Source organism: Lethenteron reissneri, chromosome 38, assembly GCF_015708825.2.
Source record: "Lethenteron reissneri isolate LAM-NWPU_2019-01 chromosome 38, ASM1570882v1, whole genome shotgun sequence".
Classification (NCBI taxonomy): Eukaryota; Metazoa; Chordata; class Hyperoartia; order Petromyzontiformes; family Petromyzontidae; genus Lethenteron; species Lethenteron reissneri.
The window spans coordinates 10,138,042-10,157,195 of record NC_083816.1 but is presented as its reverse complement, the minus strand read 5'-3'; the positions used below and the strand labels follow the sequence as shown (position 1 = coordinate 10,157,195).

The 19,154-nt window shown below is 43.6% G+C and overlaps 1 protein-coding gene across 1 annotated transcript; it reads right to left on the bottom strand.

Annotated features, from left to right (window-relative positions):
• Positions 1 to 4,651: 4,651 nt before the first annotated feature.
• LOC133351779 (uncharacterized) lies at positions 4,652 to 18,827 on the bottom strand. The gene is made up of 7 exons (XM_061567290.1): positions 18,630 to 18,827; positions 16,963 to 17,135; positions 13,714 to 13,858; positions 11,865 to 12,036; positions 10,663 to 11,150; positions 9,780 to 10,547; positions 4,652 to 9,634 (listed from the first exon to the last, which is right to left on the bottom strand). The coding sequence occupies exons 3-7, from the start codon at positions 13,828 to 13,830 to the stop codon at positions 9,521 to 9,523; spliced, it is 1,659 nt and encodes a 552-aa protein (XP_061423274.1). The 5' UTR covers positions 13,831 to 13,858; positions 16,963 to 17,135; positions 18,630 to 18,827; the 3' UTR covers positions 4,652 to 9,520.
• Positions 18,828 to 19,154: the final 327 nt, after the last annotated feature.

Sequence of the window (19,154 nt, the reverse complement as noted above, 5' to 3'; positions counted from 1 at the left end):
CGTCATGTTCCGCTGACGGTCAATGTTTTTACTTCGACCCGGTTTGCGAGCGGAGTCACAATTAGCATAACAAAGGCGATTCCCCGGCGCTAATAGGCCCATGCTGTCCAAGCACTGCATAATAACGGGTAATGAACTAGCATTAACCTTTCCCCTGCTAGGGCAACGTGTTCATTTAGCTGCTGCTGCCTCGCCACGAGCGAAGGGGGCATGTGGGATGTGGGTGCAAGAGGAATGGGTGGTGTGTAAAAAAAAAAAACATGTTAAGTAACTCCAGAAGATAAATCAAGAGCCCGATTCTGGCACTGAAAAACTTTATCCCCGTTCCTATTTTAACCCGCGCCCGGGTTCCCAGTAAACAACAGCACCCTCTTTGTCCATCGGCACCAGGTATCCCGCAGGCGTGTAGCACTAAAATGTAAAAGTAAAAAAAAACGACGCTAAGCTTGGCACGAGCGTGAAGTCATGCGAGTCGTCGGCATTCCGGGAAGCGTGGGCGACGAGGCGAGAGGCCACGTTTTCACAGAAGCGAGCTCGAGGCACGAGAGATTTGACGCGTCACGGTGGCTAGAGATGTTAACTACCTCGCCTGGTATACAGGAGGGGGTCGTGGGTTCTATCCCGCTGTATATTTGAAGCTTGCATGTTCTTCCTGTGGTCGCGTGGATTTTTCTCGGGGTCATTCGGTGTTTCCCTCCCCTTTTAGAAACATGTGTTTAGCACATTTGGCTGCTATACATTTCCACGTGACGATAAGCCACTTCGTTTTCTTGGTTCTTTCGGTAAAGTCACGTAGAAGGGAAATAATAAAATAATAACAATAAAACATAATAAAATAATTCTCACGACGTTTCGGCTACAACGGAAGAAGCCGTCCTCAGGTGAAGAATGAAACACCACCAAGCTTGGAGCGTATATTTGTCAAGGCGCTCTTCTTCCCCCTCCAACCCAGCTTAAATATACGCTCCAAGCTTGGTGGTGTTTCATTCTTCACCTGAGGACGGCTGCTTCCGTTGTAGCCGAAACGTCGTGAGAATTATTTTATTATGTTTTATTGTTATTATTTTATTATTTCCCTTCTACGTGACTTTACCGAAAAAACCAAGAAAATGAATCCCTGCAGTCACGAAAGCTTTAAATCGAAAGATAAGCCACTTCGTTGAGCTATCATTCGTGGCCAGGTCGCTTCTGTTAAAGAGATGTTTAGCTCAGTGGGCCTTACTTGGTCAAATAAAACGTAGTTTAATCTCGGTAAACAGTTGACATGTTCGGTGCGGTGTGTAAACGTCGCCACTAGGGAGACAAAGGCGGCCGGGCGTGGTTACTGACCACCCACCCCCTCGTGTGCCGTTCCCGGCCTTCATAGGTGCTGCTCGCTAACAGCACTTGCCCCAACAGCCACATGGGTGATCTTCTCTGTCTTTGGCGATTGAACACAAGGGATGTGGATGAGACGAAACAGTTTCTGGCAGACCGAGTCCTCAAACAAGGGGCCGTCCATAAATGACGTCACGCATCTAGGGGGGGGGGGGGTCAGACATTTGTGACGATGTGTGACGAGGGGGGGGGGGGGTGAGAAATGTGACGTCACATCAAAATGCGCAACTTTAAATAAATATCGACAACACGTTCTACTAAATTAAATATACTTTTTAATAAAGTGCAGCACCACATTAAATACGCACTACAATGACAATAGTTTAAAGCGATTTGAAGCATGTTTTATTTTGGGGGGTGGGGGGGGCAGAGCTTTGTGACGTCATATTTGAGGGGGGGGGGGAGGGGGTCTGACTTTTTGTGACGCCGTGTGACGAAGGTGGGTGGGGGGGTCAAAAATCGTCCAAAATCGCGTGACGTCATTTATGGACAGCCCCTGAGACGAAACAGTTTCTGGCAGACCGAGTCCTCAAACAATCAGCGAGCGAAGCTCACGGGAACATCATTACCACGTGTGCGTCAAAAAACACAAACACACCACCGGATTCTAGATTTGAAGTTTTCGTGAGTGCAAGGATTCATATTCTTAGGTTGTTTCGGTAAAGTCACGTAGGTAAAAAAATTAAATTAATAAAGGTAAAATAAAAAATAAATAAAAAATCACGACGTTTCGGAGGCAACACAAGCTTCCGTCTTCAGGTGGAACCGTCACAGCCACGACAGCTGTATCAAGTAAATGAGGGATTACAGGAGATACCACTCCATATATAATGGTTGAGGGGGGCAGGGCCAGGAACGGCACACTTTTTATTAATATGGTAAGGTGAGGCTTAAGACTAAGAATAGACTGCATAACAAATAACTGAGCCTTTGTTATGGAGCAGCATGGCAGGACCTGTGTGTGCGTCCCATCTACGCAAGGTCGTTTGAAGCATGAGGCAATACGGCCGCTACACAAACAGCTGAACACGCGGTGAACCTAAAATTGCGTTCTCTGCCCATCTAATCAGTCGTCATTCATCCCAGAAGGACGCCGTGTGAATGTTCAATGCCAAGCCTGAGCGGGCAGCGATTTGGGCGCTATCATAATAGACACTGCACGAGTTGATTGGCCATGAGACGGCATGGCTCAGGATTTCTACCTGACATTCACACGTGCTGGTTATTTCTGCAGAGTGGCTTTGGCACGGAGAGACATTGCAAGGGTTAATTGCTCCACTATCACAGCATGACCTTATTATAAATGTGACTAAATGAGAAAAGCGTTCCATAAAAAAAAGAGTGGGATGAATTAAAATGAAACGATCCTCTTTTGCCTTAGGTCACTGGCAGGTTTTCAGCGTCTGAGAAGCTAATTCGGGAGTGTTTTTTCCCCCAATAGGAACACGGACGCTGTGGCCATCAGCACAGCAAAGTTATACTGGTAGGAACCTCCTGGTTACACCAGCCCACAGAGGATTATTGTGTCCGTCCGTCCGTCGTGCATCCAAAAATGGGAGGGGTGGGGAGGGGCTGGGTGGGGGGTAGGGGTGGGAGGGGTGGGGCTGGGTGGGGAGGGCTGGTCACCCCGTGGTGCCCTTATAAAACTCAACGTTTAACCTACTCACGCCGGCTTGTGCCCGCCCTCACAGTCGGCCGTATTTGCGGAATACACCACGCCGCCGTTGATCCTGGCCATTGACCGAGCAACCCAACGTTCCTACCAGCTCCCTCCGCAGGACAACGTGTTTATTATTGTTTGTGGAGCTATGACGGCACGACAAGTGTCAGCATGAGACCCAACCTCTCGCTGGAATATGGCACCCTAAGAGGTCCATTTTCATTTGCGATTAGAGCTCCGTCGTTCATCTTGCTGGAAAAAGGATGCGATGTTGGAGTTTGGGATTAAATGTTGGGTGAAAAGGGTACTGCCCCATGTATGCAGGCATTGAAATAACACATTTGAAGCCACTTGGCCCAATATATGAAATCAAATTCTAATTGACCTGAACGGCAAGCTTACAAACGGTTGCTGTAATTTGTAAGGCGCAAAACGATTTAAATGTTTAATCAATTAGTGCCTCTGATGCAGAAAGAAGCTCTGTATTATTTTGTTACAAAACTTACGTGTGAATAAACCATCTGTCCGAGCGTGACTTCGTCATCAAAACTGACACACAAATAAAAAAAGGTGTCAAGATGTTTTTTTTTTCTTCTGGTGAATCCAAAGGGTTCACTGTGCTTTGCTTGTAAAATTAATGGTTGTAAATACTGTACGTGTTCCAAATTTCGCTGCGATAGATGGTATCAGGTAAAGGCGGGTTGCGATGTGTGCGACACTTTGTGCTGGACGGAAGAGGGCAGGTTACCGACAGCTTTAGTGGCCAAAGGGGGGGAAATTTGAAGCCAAATAAATGGTGGCCAGAGGCACTCATGGATTAAGTTCATACAATTGAATGTTTCAGGGCTGACAATTGTCAGGGACAGCTTTTGTAAGCTTGCCAAGCAGGACATTCAGAATGTGATTTAATGTCTTTGGGTCCAAGCGGATTAAAATGTATTACTGTATTTCAATGTGTGCATACATGGGGGCATTAAACCTATTTCACCCACCGTTTAATCGCCGTGAGAGAGGACCTTGAAGGTCAGGTTTAAACTTTGCAAGAAACACGGAGCTCTAAGCAGGCGGAAGCATGCGATAGCGAGGCGTGGTGGTAGCAGCAAACGCATTGGCCATGATAGCATTCATACTCTTAGTTCTTTCGGTAAAGTCACGTAGGTAAAAAATGAAATAAAAATTAATAAAAAATAAAACAATAAAAATCACGACGTTTCGGAGGCGTCTTCAGGTGACGGAAGCTTGTGTTGCCTCCGAAACGTCGTGATTTCTATTTTTTTTATTTTTATTAATTTTTATTTCATTTTTTACCTACGTGACTTTACCGAAAGAACTAAGAGTATGAATCCTTGCAGTCACGAAAGCTTCAAATCTAGAAATACATGATAGCATTTTCACTTCTGATTATCAATCTCAAATTGGACACGGTGTCCAGTTTTTGAGTGATAATCGCTCAAATCCCATGGAATAAAATGTTATGGCGATTAGGCATAATTCTGTGGTGATGTTACATGGCGATTGTGTTGCGTACAATAAAAAAAATATATACGTTTTCACATTTTGATAGGCAATGCAAGTTTTAATTATATGTATCAATGAGTTCACACCACTCTGATATTTCCATTATAATCCTTTATTAGAGACCAGAATTAACATTTTGAAGAATGACTTTTTATTCAAGTCTTCAAACTTGCTGATTTCACCATTAACCCAAGTGTGTTTATAACAAGTGTACATGCAGCAACTGAAAAAAGATTTTAATAAAAAAATGTTACTATCAAGTTCTGGTTTACCATTTAAAATGTTATTGAAAAAATGATCTCATGGTGATGGTACATTTTCCACGTTATAATTATGTTCACTAAGTCAAAAAGGAACAATTAAAAGGGTTTTGTGAATAAGACTTTAAAATGCCATCGACGGAGACGTGACATTATTTTCAGTAGCGTAACTGCCATCACTAATGTAATGACTAGAACTTTAAAATGTGTTTCCAAAATAAACCCGACATTACAGTTGCTTGGGTGTGACTTTTTCAAGACAACAGCTAGTGTTAAAAAAATTTCAACAATGCCTGCCTCTGTTAGTGATAACTTGGGGTGTAACGATGCATCAATTAATAAATTAAATGAATCCCTGCAGCCACTAGAGCAGTGGTTCTTTACCTTTAACGCAGCCTTGCACCCCTTTGGTTCTCAACCGTAAAACTAAATGTATAATAATTATTACATGGTTCTTTGGGTAAAGTCACGTAGAAACAAATTATAATAATTACATAGATTTGATGAAACAAAGTAGTTATTCTTACATGCCCGTGCTTAATTTGTTACGATTTACTTGCAAAATATATCTGGCCACGTCTCGCACCCCAGGGAGTGCCTGTACTCCAGGTTAAGCTCCACTGGACTGGAGTCTACACCTACACATGAAGACATTCTATATGTACAGCAATTTTTCCGTCCACTGCTGGATGAGGGCCTCCCCATGCCATTCAAGTCATGGGGGCTGTTCGACCATATTTCACCATGCTGGTTGGTGCAGATTGGTGATGGGGGGGGGCCCAGAACGGGTTCAGATTTCACTCGTCACTGATGCTCGCCTTGGCCGGCAATCGAATGAAGGTTGTTGTGTCTTTATCGCAGAGTGCAAATGACTGCGCTATTGCACCACAGCTCCCACGTGTGGCATTATGCAATTTGTTGGTACGTTCATTGTCTCTAAATCTTGATTTGAAGCTTTCGTGACTGCAGGAATCTATACTCTTTTGTTATTTTGGTAAAGTCACGTGGGTAGAAAAATGTGACTTTACCGAATGAACCAAAGAGTATGTCTCTAAATGTCCAACAAACCCCCCCTATAATAACAATTTTGAGCAGCCAAGACGGACGATTAATGCTAGTAAGGGTTAATTTATGGCCACTGATTTTCACTTCAAATCACACAAATACAATTTAAAAGGAAAATAGCTAAATTAGCAATTGACTGACCATATTGTGAAAAATATAGTGGAATACACCTGGTATAATCACATCTGAGATTCTGGCGCAATGGAACATCAACATTGTTTAATTAACGGTATCAGAAATGCAAATAACGGTAAAACATTTTGATTTCAACATGCTCCCAATGAAGAAACAATATACAAAAAAATGAGTTGAATTCTTTTGACACTTTGAGGTGACCCAAAGGCTCAAGAGGTAAGATTTTGAGATAGCTCGTGTGATATCCACATACGTGCCCCATTCTCTCATACAAAGGATCACTGTTCTGAGAGATGCGAATGGAAAACTCTGCCTAACGGAATGACGCTGATAGGACACAATCAGGAAAGAATTGGGAGGAAAATTATCAAAACATTTTGAACGTATATTTAAAAACCAAATCTTTTTCTACAATTCGAATTCACCTGTACAAATGTTAATGTTGCACGTCTAACATTAATACTGTCTTCATACATCTATTGGCCAGTTCATTCAAAACGAATCCTTATTTAATGAGAAAAGACAATGATTTTCAACACTTAAATTTCGATTTAAAGCTTTCGTGACTGCAGGGATTCACCTTCTTGGTTCTTTCGGTAAAGTCACGTAGAAGGGAAATAATAAAATAATAAAACATAATACAATTCTCACGACGTTTCAGCCACAACGCAAGCAGCCGTCCTCGGGTGAAGAACAGGGCTGTCGGAATTATGTTGTATTTTTATTATTTTATTATTTCCCTTCTACGTGACGTTACCGAAAGAACCAAGAAGATTTTCAACACTTATTTTAATGAAAACCCGACCTATTTAGGATGCTTAGTTTATTTTTGCATGCAAGTGTAAAACGAAGTGTCCATGGAAAACCCATAAATGAGAATCAAGTCAAATTGGCCACAGATAGGTTCGTGACCTACTTTCTGTATAACTCCACGATAGGCGCCTAGCGGGCTCTACAGGTGGGCGTTTCACACATGAACCCAGCACCAACCCCACAAGTGAAGGCGCAGCGTGATTGGCATGAGCCCTAGTGCAAGGAATGAGATGAGGCCCTCCCCCCTATCCGATTTCTCCTCCACTTTAGCTTGGCATGTGGGCCCCTCTGGCCCTTAGGACCTCGTGCACTGCCTGCGCTGCCCAAAGCTACACCACTACCCACAAGCCACATTGGTGACTTACAGATACACATCACCAGTACATCTGCATTATTTGCATTTTTGAATGTAAACAAAATCAAGTTATAGTATTTGCACCACAACGCCAGATGTGTGTATTTGATAGCGTCATGGTAAAAAAAATTGGTAATAAACGAAATATTGTTCAGGAAGTAGGCGGATTAAATTAGTGAATTATTATTCCAGGAAATTGCTCAATTTGTATGGCTCAGGCCTTGCTAAATGTGGGAGTGTAGAACACTTTACATATACCCCCATCTACTGGAAGAAAACAGTAACTACAATGGTCTCACCAGCTACAAGCAAAAACCATGTCCTCAAACTCCAGCAGACCCGTGTTCTCCCCAATTGCAGCGCCTGCCTCCAATTTGAGGAAGTGTCAAAAAAGTCTGTCCCGAGGTTTACCAAATCTCGGCTGATGCGTGCAGCTGGAATTCATCGAGTTAACTGAAATTCGATGGTAGGGGGACATTCGACAGCAGATGAGCACACGACCCACCACGCGATCTCCGAGGAGAACTTAGTCTGGTGGCAGCCGATCCCATAATTTGATGTTGCCTTCATATCCCAATAATAAATTGAGTCACTTGCGCGTTGTCGTCCGAGTAGCGAGAATCAAGAGGTGGACTCTGTCCGCCACCTCAAACCGAAGACAAGGGTGCTGATGATGGTTAACATCAAGGGCAATCCTAATTAACAACAAAAACATAAAGACCTGGAGTAGCTATGTGCACTGTTGCGTGCAATTTCACGTGATATGGCATGTAACTGTCCGATGTATAAATGCATTATTTTTAACGCAACGTGCATTGCGAACATATACGCAACGTAAAGACGTTCAGTTTGGAAAGTAATGTGTATTGTGGCGATATAAGTGCACGTGTTGGTACAAAACACCACACATCTGGACATATTACACATGCAGTATAAAAGACACGTGTTGGGGCATAAGGCGGTAATGAGTGGCACAATTAAAATACATTTTTCAGGATGTTTCATCATATTTAATTGAAAGGATGGCCAAACCCAACACACAAAGACATGTAGATGACCCATACTTTGGCGGTTGGTGATGTCACGGCGGGTACTTTAGAGCAAAGAAGTCAGCTGATGCAGCGCAACACAATTTCCCAAGTTCACTTCCGAATAGAAGCTCAAAGCAGTTGGAGTGAAACTTCATATTCAGTCATGACAAGCCTCAAGCCGCCGGAGAGATTCTATTGGTTATTTAATCAAGGCAATATATTGGCACGATTAAATAATCTTTATAAATGTGACAAAACTTGTCAGGGTGGTGGAGGGTTAATAACATTTGGCCAAGAAAGGACCACATGGCCAAACAAAACATGGATCTTTGTATTGGCTAAAAATATCTTACCCAGTACCCATGTTCAGGGCTTAATTTGTTATGGAATATTTTCTGGGAGCTCCCAAATGCCAACCACAACACACTGCAGCTTCACCTCCACAGAGTGGACAATGGGGGGGGGGGGGGGGGGTGAAGGATGACGGCTTAATATCAGCTGGCCAGCTCCAGATGAAATTAAGCCTTTCCTGTGAAAAAAGCATCGCAATCCTTGAAATTTTCCCTCCACATTTAGAAACACACATTCTGATTATTTAGATTTTGCTCTTAGAAATTTCTACGTGATAATCCACTTTGTTGAGCGATCACATGTGGCCAGGTCGCTTCTGAAAAATAAGTAAATACCTCAGTGGGCTTTGCTTGGTAGGATGGGGATGGTTTAGTTGTTGTATCTTTATGCATTTTAGTGATTTGTTTACATTTCTTGTACTTTGCACTACTATCGTGTGTTTGCACTGTTTGTTGTTGTCACGTTCTTACCTGCCCCTACTGGACATCTGTGAAAAAGAGCTTTATCGCTCATTGGATTCCTCCGGTATGAATACCTTCTGATTCTCATTAATTAAACCAATGACAGTGCATTAAATTAACCTGATGATTCCCGGGTCATGGGGATAAAGACGAGACAGATTTGTAGACACAGATGGATTACTGAGATGAAAGCAAGACAAACAAGAGAGAAACCTGGAGACTAGAGGGAGATACAGATTAGTGGTCACATGACATCATGCAAAGTGATTTCATAACATCTGTATACGTGAAGTATGACATCACGTGGCCCACTGGCACACACTAAATTTATTGTGGGCCACCAGAAAATATTAAATATAGTTGAAACACATTCCTGCGGAGGGAGCTGGTAGGAACGTTGGTTTGCTCGGTCAATGGCCAGGGTCAACGGCTGGCGTGGTGTATTCCGCAAATATGGCCGACTGTGAGGGCGGGCACAAGCCGGCGTGAGTAGGTTAAACGTTGAGTTTTATAAGGGCACCACGGGGTGACCAGCTACCCTCCCCACCCAGCCCCACCCCTCCCATTTTTGGATGCACGACAGGACGGACACAATAATCCCCTGTAGGCTGGTGGAACCAGGAGGTTCGTACCAGTAAAACCCTGCGCTAATATATCGGCGACGTATTGATAGTGCCCATCAAATCTCACCCTCGCTCTCCCATCTAGACACGTATGTCAATACCTATGGCGAACGTTTAGCCAAGCAATCACCAGTATCCCCAAGACAGCTCCTCCCAAAACCAGCTGGTTTTCCCCCAGCCATTCCCTCCACTTGCTTTGACCAGGGAGTGGTTTGGTTGCTTCCGTCGCTCTGGGCACTGCTCTGGATGCGTTATACTGCTCGTCTCGCTGCTCTTGGGGTTGCTCATAGCGCTGCTTGGAGGATTTCTCATTATGCCGCTTGTAGGGCTGCTCGTCGAGATGCTCTTGGGGTTGCTCGTAATGTTGCTCGTAGGACTGCACGGAGGATTGCTCAAGCTGCTGCTGGTTGTTGGATTGCTCATTATTCGGATTGTAGGGCTGCTCGTCAAGATGCTCTTGGGGTTGTTTGTAGCGTTGCTCGTATCGCTCGCCAGGTTGCTCGTTGGGTCGTTTTGGCAGCACCTGTGCGTCTTCCTTTCGTGACAAGTTGTTGCGCACAACGTTTTCAGATGCTGCAAGCTGTCCAGTGGAGCTTCCCATCTGCAGAGCCGATCCTCTAGCCTCCGTTTCAGACAAGCTGGTCACATGGTCCATTCTGTTGTCATGCTGAATTTGAAGAAACATAGGCGAGCTTGTATCGTTGACATTATTCAACAGTTGTGGATTTTGGTAGGCACTATGACTCGCCTTACTAACTTCCAGGGTATCGGCAACGCTGGTCTGCAGATCAGCACTTGTTAAATTAAAGCTCCTGGGTGGATTTGCGCTCAGAACCTGTGGCTTTCCAATGCCATCTTCATCTTCGCGACGCCTGCTATCTCGACCGGGCTGTGTAGGCTGAGGCAATAGATTACATTCAGGTACCCCGGGCGGACTTTTGGCATTATCAAGTGTAATCGCGGCAGACACACCTTGACTGGGCAAAACGTTGCGCTCACGGTACTGCCCCCACCGCATCCAAGTCGGCGTTGTTTTGCCGCTTTTCAGAAGCCGGTTTGCGTGGTGCGAGTTTTTCTTCCTCCACAGCTGCGTCGCTTTCCTGGACTGGTGCCCTTGCGTCTTTACCATCCAAGAAGCCGTCACTGCTCACGTCCGCCGAACCCCCTTCCAGGCTCGGCGCGCACGTACCCTGCCACTTCGGCAATTCCACGGCAGCGCCACCACCGGCGGTGGGCGTTGGCAGCCCTTCCCCGCAAGCGATTTCAGCCAGAGTGGACTGGGCGGACGCCTCATTCTGGACAGGTGGTTGCACTGGAGATGGGGCAGGAGGGGGTTCCGGCGTGACCTGCACTGGGAAGTTGGCCTGGTGACCACTATTCTCACTGGAGAGGGATTTCTGCTCGGCCACCACCATGGCGGGACCTCCAACTCTCGCGTGAACGTTCACATCCATGGGGGGGGGATGCACGGGCTGGCGAGCAGGGGTGGGTTGTCGTGCCGCTAGTGAATGACAAGAATAACAGCAATTAAACATTGCACAGCGTCTAAAAACAATCGCATCTTAACCTGCTTTATGGAACTGCAAGCAAAAAAATTTCATTTAAATAAAAAATAAGCTATGAAATTATGCGAACCACTTCAGTGAATCTCGGGAAAGTTAATGTATATAAGCGTAATCAGCAGTGGCTGCTTTATGATCATGTGACACACACAAAGACACTCCAGATCTACAATCCATATCATCACGGGATTGTTTTTGCTCTGCGTCTCACCCCAAGTAAAAAAAAAAACACCATGAAGATAGTCCCAACAATGAGAGGAATATTCTTTGGAAGAGGCTGATATGCAGGACTGTCTGAAGGTATTTCACCCACGATGAATGCTAATGAAACTTTCAGACGCAAACACAGATTTCTTGTTGGAATTTGCCAAAGCCACCCCAAATAGACACAAACCACACCTCACAAGGCGTGCACACAGTCCATCCCTAACAATGAACAGGCGAAATTACAAATTGCCATCCGAAATCGTGCATTGGCACTCCTGACAATTAGTGGTATGATTTTTTTCATGTACAATGTACGCAATTGTTTCTCTAGATAAAGAGGAAACATGGGTGGCTTGGAGCACATTTCAACAACCTAATCTACAAAACCGTTTTTTTTCTCTCTCTCACAAATGATCATTAAGACGTTTGTGGGGTGTTGTATTCACCTTTACGGGCAGAGAGTTCGGCTTGCATTCTGTCAGCCAGTTCACCGTGTTTTTCCTTGCGGAGGGCGGATATGAATTCGTCGTACCAACGGGAACGCCTCCACAGATGGTTCAACAATGTATCCATCCCACGATTATTGCCACCCCGGTCGAGATCACATTTGATCCGCTCCTGTATGTGAACAAGCAATGCAGCGCAAATGCAACTTTGCCAACGATGGATTATACAATGCCTCACTGTCAGCAATACAGTTGCTTTAAAAATAACATTCATTATTAATTACACCTCATCAGTAAACTGCTGGATGAAGGCTACCCCATGCCATGTCATCTTTTTTTAACCATACTTCACTAGCATCACGAGTCGAATGGCATGTTGCATGTGGTGAGGTAGAATGTGGGTACTTCCACTTTGTCCAAGATGTCCGTTTGCACATAGTCACATAGTCACTTTAAGATGTTTTCTTGTTCATGTTTTTTGTTTGTTGCGGTTGCATCCGATTCAAGAGCTGAATGGCTCACAGGGCTAAACAAAACAAATTAAAACTGAAACTGAAATGTCTGGCAAGCGTGGAACAGCGGGTTAGAGTCCTCTCTCGAGCGGCTCTCTCGAGAGAGCTCAATCTCGTGGAAGCCCTTCGGTGAGCAGTGCCGTGAGCAAGCTATTGTAGGCCTGTGCCTTTAACTTTACATCACCAAACTGGTCAGTACAGGTTGGTGATGGCAGGGACCCCAGGACCGTTTCAGATATCACTCACCACTGATATTAGCCATGCCAGGGAATCAACTCAGACCACCGTGTTCATACTGCAATGCGATGTCGCAACCTCTACTATGCATGTCTCGTTAAAAATAGAATACTTGTCCAAAAAATACCTATTTTAAAGTTGTCAAGAATCACAACTACCCCTACATAAAAGAAGACCAAGCACCTTTAAAAAAGTGCTCAGGATACCCTGCCCTTGTACTGTACATGTGAGCTCAAAATTGCTAATGACAAGATACTTAAATGTCTGGTTCTTCTGAAAATGAAGTTCAAACTTAATTGCAATTGGATTTGAACAATACTTAACAGGACCTCATATCCTTCACACACTTGCTCAATGTAAGTTAGATGAAATCGTGATCATCTATGAACCAAACATCTTCCTTTAAACTAAACCCATGTGCTGGAATGTCATTTAATGTTGCGATTTGCATACAACAAAACTTAGAAACCGAAAATAAAGTTGTTGGTTTTGTTTCTACATATATAAATCATGATTCTGATTAACCTCGTTGTGGGATCACACCTGGTTATGAAGGATATATTTGCTTGCTTTTGCTTACTTAGTTAAAACTATCGTGTCTCTGCCAGGACAACACTCATGGGCTCAACTGATCTAAACACTCATGGAACCTCGCTCAACTTTGCACGACAGTGATATTCCAAATGAGTATGCAGGCAGTTGCAAGAAGGTGATGGGCAGATGACCAAGTGAATGGACGGGAGATGCAGCAGAAGAAAGAGGTAAGACTGGCGGAGGATAGAGAGGAGTGCAGGGAGTCCCTAGGAAGAGGATGGCACAAGACGATGATGCTGGATCCTTAGGGCCTGAACTTTTGGTCTTGTTTCTCGACCCAACTAATTCCCATGACCTAGACAGTGCAGGGCACTCATCCAGCAGACAACTGACAAAGGGCTGTTAAACTAGCCTCTATCCTCCCCATGTCATTTGATTTTTGTTCACTGCTGCAGTTGTTTCTTAACCGAGGTGTCTCTCTTGAAAAAGCAACTCGCCTGTTAATAATTGTCATGAACAAATACATTTAAATTGTCGTATTTTATACCACGGCTTTATCCTCTTACCACATCGCTTTCGGTGAGGCACACAAGATGTGGGATGAGATGATCCACAAGCACGATGTAAAAGTCTACTAAATGGGACCTGCACCAGTCCTTCATTTCCTCGCGAATGGGATCCATCGCTTGAATTGTAATTCAAAGAAGGCTCCTGCTGGTATGACACAAACGAAGAATCAACACAGTGTTAGACAGGGCATCATTTCTCAACTGGATATTGTCCAGGTCCCCAGTACAATAGAAGATGGCACGAATGCGGTAACCACAACCAAAGCATGTGGCGTGCGAAAAAAAAATCCGGGTCACCGACGTGGCCAGATCCGGCTGAAATTAAACCTCAGTCTATCAATTGCGAATGTGAGAACCTATTCAAATGTACAGTATTTTCTGTTGCAACCAATGTAACCCCTTCCCCAAACGGCGCTGACTGGCTTGGTGAAATATGGCCAATTAATCCCCATGACCGTCCGTGGCATGGAGCGGCCTTCATTCGGCAGTGGATAACATGACTGGTGATTACGTAGGGAATTTTTTTATAAAGCTGTCGGTGATCTTCAAATGTTGTATTTTAGTAATGACAAGAACTTTTTACATGGATGAAAGGTAAAGGTACATTTAAAAAAATGTTACTTTCAAAACTCCCAACTCTCACCCAAGTTTGTGCGTTCACTTGTCGGAAAGGTAGAGTCGGTTTTCTGAACCCAAATTGCCCTGTGGAACTTTTCAGATTCGGAAAGGTTGAATAACCACCTTATCACAAAGCATATTCTTTCCCCCATGTGAAGAACATTTACACATTTACTTCAGCGAGGTGGATTCAGATCTCAAACGTTGGAAAAGTCGAGATCCGAGATTTTGGTCCACGTGAACGTCGAGTTTGACCAAAAACAGACTTTCAACAGAAATTGGCGAGTTCTTCATCACAACGCAACCAATGAGGAATGGAACTGCCCAATGTCCAATTATGTGCGTATGTCTATTTAAATTCATGTATATTGTCAACTTAATTAAATAACATTAAACAATATTAATATAAAATATATTTGTAAAATCACAGCTTATTTTTGAATTTGTTATTGGAAAGTTGTGCAGTACGATATTATTGTACATATTAAGTTTTGTTTATATAATGTAGTGTATATTGTTGTACAAGTATGGACATTTGTCAGTCCACCAATGGATCGAAGGGTTCCTCACACCTTAAGGGTCGTGGGGGCTATTTTACCATATTTCACTTTGGTTATCGTGGTCTGGTGAAGGTGAAATATAAGACATACAGTACAATTAAATGCAGTCAGTGATCTGGCTTCAAGACCTGCATGATTTTTTTCCTTGACCCCATATGAACACCCATTGAGGTGGACGTTTTGAAGGTTCAATAATTAAACTTAATCTTTCATCAAGTATAAACTTACGATTTGACCCCTTGTAGCTAGGTGACTCTGAAGGTCGACTTCAAGGAAATACAAGATACAAATCGGGTGTTTCCATTACAAAGGTTATTCAAAGACGCAAAGGTCTAAATGTTTATTGTATTACAGTACAGTAATTGTCTGCAAGAACTGAAAAGTAATTTAAATGGAGACCACAACAATCTCCAAGAAGCCTACACTATTGGCAAACATCTCACATTCTTCAATGACACTGCCTTCAAAATAAAACATACCTTTGCAAGTCACCTCTGTGCGTTGCATTAGTTCATAAACACGCTGCAGGTGATTACATATAGTCGTAAAAAACATAGCAGTACTTTATGATTAGTGACAATAGCCTTATGGCAATCCACTGCTTTATAATGCTCTTCCGATACCGATTCGTTCGTGGAGGTTGTTTGACCATACCTCACCACGCTGGTCAGTCCAGGTTGATGAAGGAGCAGAATGAAATCATACATCACTCACCACTGATTCTGCCCGTCGCAAGGAATCTAACTCGGGTGACTACGTTCACAGCACAATGCTCTAATCATTGTGTCACCTCTCCACCTCAAATACTTGAATACATGTCAATCGCTCTGAGGACACAATCTACAGCACGGTTTAAGAACGTTTCAATTGGACACAATTCAGTGGACGTCCTGGTACCAGACCTGGCTGGATAACGTATACAACTCAGTCCTAGGAAAGGAACACGGTCCCCTCTGGCGAAAACACTTGGTTGTATCGGTGCGATGGTGATAATGTATTGCTGATAAATAATTTGGGATGCTCAGGACACGATGAGTGATTCTACAATAGCCATCACCATACGTGTGTCAATCACAGGCCAGCTTTGGCTGGTGGACAATCATTGGACATCTGTGGAAAGGAGCATTATAGGTCATCGGATTCCTCCAGTATAAATATTCTGATTCTGACATGTAACGAATAACACAACCACGTGTTTGAAAAGGGTCCATAATTGTGTTATTTACATCGTGATTTTTGCTCTCTGTTGTATTGGCGTTTCAATTCTTCAGCTTCCTGTGTGTAGTTTGCTCCGGCACCTACAGCTAAAAAAGTAACCAAAGCACAGGAAGTGCTCGCTAGCACCACGACTAAAAGCTTGGGTGGCCTAACTCTTCCAACACACTGATCAGACGTTTTGGAACAAAAGAGTACCCACACTTTCAACCCACCACACACACTACGTCCATAATAAATTGTTTTTTTCCCGGTTATATCGCTTAAATGTCGTTATAAACCCTCCACCATCCGACAGAGAACGAGTCAATTAACTACTACTTCAGCACACCGGTGTGTTGGAGAGTAAACCCCAGGGCGTCGACGATTCGAGTACGACGTTTCGCTGGTCTACTCCGACTGCGTGGACGAAGGCGAGGGTGGAGTTTGCCGCGACGGGAGATCGTAAATTACAGCAACAACAACAAAAAAACCCCATCACCACCGTGGTCGATTCGTACACACACACGAGTACAATAACAATCGATCATCCGTATCCTCTATTAATAACCGGGCCCAAGTTTTTGCCCCAGCCCTAGGCTCGTGAAGGTCAACGCTGCCGCACCAAGCCTCATCACCCGAATGTTTGATTACCAAGATGTTATTTGCGTTAGAAGCAGCAGTCGCGTGACATCGTTATGCATTTAATGTGTTGTTAATTCACGCGGTGGCTATTTGGCGAGCGCTTGGTGCGGCCTCCGTGCCAACGTTGAACCACGGCGAACTTAGATTCTTTCTTTTTCTTGTTGTTGTTTTGGTAACAAATTCTAAAGGCGAAACGAAGTCTACGGGGGGTGGGGTAGTGTGTACTTACGTGTGAGATCTACGTGGCAATGGGATGAGACAAGAGACGAAACGACGCCAGTTGGGTGAAGTCGTGTCTCGAATGCCACCACCCTGAATGTGTCTCTGTGTGTGGATCGTGCACCGACTCGTCAATTTCCGCGTTGAGAAAGAGGGCCCAACAGCGCCACCACGACTGCCATGCTGGTAACACGGAGGAGAATAAGTATAACCCGTAAAAACAAAGTTTTTCACTCTAAATCCTTTATATGCGTGGCGGCTAGAGTCATATCGTCCTCTGGCTTGAGATGGCTGCCACCTATGGGTCAGATGATTGTCTGCCAGTATTAAGCAATTGGTAATTAAATATTAAATTTGTTTTCCCTAAACAGTGTAAAATTTTGGAAAAAAATTTTCACGAACATTAATTGTCTCGCACAACGAGCGCGCAAGCCAGCACGCAAGCAAGCACGCAAGCAAGCGAACTTAATATAAAGGATTTAAAATTCCGATGAGGCTGTGATGGCCTTAATTAATCTAAGTTGTCTTATTCTTGGTTCTTTCGGTAAAGTCACGTGTAAAGAGAAAATAATAAATTAAATACTAGCATACGACGTTTCGATTGCAACACAAGCAATCGTCATCAGGTATAAATGAAATAGAAACACAAATCATCATCGGGTATACATGAAATAGAAACACCAATATGTTGATGATTGCTTGTGTTGCAATCGAAACGTCGTATGCTAGTATTTAATGTATTATTTTCTCTTTATACGTGATTTTACCGAAAGAACAAACACGTAATTCCTGCAGTCACGAAAGCTCCAAATTAAGTATTAATCTAAGTTGTCTTATTCTTGGTTCTTTCGGTAAAGTCACGTAGAAGGGAAATAATAAAATAATGTAAATATTAAACAATACAAATGTCTCACGACGTTTCGACTGCAACACAAGCAATCATCATCAGGTGTGAAATCCACAGCAAGAAAATTGTAAAAATTTAAAAAATAAAAAAAACATGAACAAGAAAACATCTTAAAGTGACTAAGTGCAAACAGAAAATCCAAGAAAAGACAGCAAAATATTGCAGAAAAAAGCACCGTACACCAACGCTGTGTGCAAAAATCCCAGTGGGATGCAAGTTAAACAACAACAAGACAACTTAGATTTTGATTTAAAGCTTTCGTGACTGCAGGGATTCATATTCTTGATTCTTTCGGTAAAGTCACGTAGAAGGGATATAATAAAATAATAGAAATATAAAACAATAAAAATTATCACGACATTTCGACTGCAACACAAGCAATCATCATCAGGTGTGAAATCCACAGCAAGAACATTTTTCTAATTTTTTATTTTTCATTATTAACTATATTTTGGTTTCGATTTAAAGCTTTCGTGACTGCAGGGATTCATATTCTTTCGGTAAAGTCACGTAGAAGGGAAATAATAAAATAATTCTTCTCACGTTTCGATTGCAACACAAGCAATCATCATCAGTTGTTGCAATCGAAACGCCGTGAGAATTTTATTGTTTTATTTTTTATTTTATTATTTCCCTTCTACATGACTTTACCGAAAGAACCAAGAATATATGTTGGTTATTTTACCAGGCCTGGGCCACAAATGATAGCTCAACGAAGTGTAGTGGCTTATCGTCACGGGCAAGTGGATAACAGTAGCCAAACACATTACTCTGTATTCAAGAGCGAGACACCACAAACTCCAAATATACAGCAGCAGCAGGCGTCATCAGGGTCCAGATGGAACCCACGACCTCCTGCACACCCAGCAAGGGAGTCAACATCTCCTAGCCACTGTCATAATGATGAGAGAGAAAGACACTAAAAGTCCAAATAAATAGCAGCAGGCATCGGTCAAAGTCGGGATCGAACCCACGACCTCCCGCACACGCGACAACGAAGTTAACAATCGCCCAGCCACCGCAGAGCCAATCAGAGACGAATATGCAAATCGTTACCCCCCCCCACTAACCACGCCCACCACAAATCTCTAAGCAACAACCGACGTGATTGGTCGAAAACGGGAGAAGCGGTTTCCCCGCCCCCCCCCCTACATTTTGATTGGTTGAGGGCTTCAAAAAGGGGGCGAGATGGGGGGGGGCAACGTTTTCTGGTCACGGTGACCAATAAAAAGGCGGCTTGCAGGCGCCTTCAACGCCATTGGTCGACGCCCGTTTTGTTTTACTTTTTGAATTTA

Excerpts from the sequence above, each read along its gene's own strand:
- LOC133351779 (XM_061567290.1), bottom strand. The coding sequence starts at position 13,830 with ATGGATCCCATTCGCGAGGAAATGAAGGACTGGTGCAGGTCCCATTTA. Across the intron at positions 11,151-11,864 it reads CGAACTCTCTGCCCGTAAAG|CGGCACGACAACCCACCCCT; the intron begins GTGAATACAACA and ends GTCATTCACTAG. Across the intron at positions 10,548-10,662 it reads ACAACGCCGACTTGGATGCG|CCTACACAGCCCGGTCGAGA; the intron begins GTGGGGGCAGTA and ends CTATTGCCTCAG.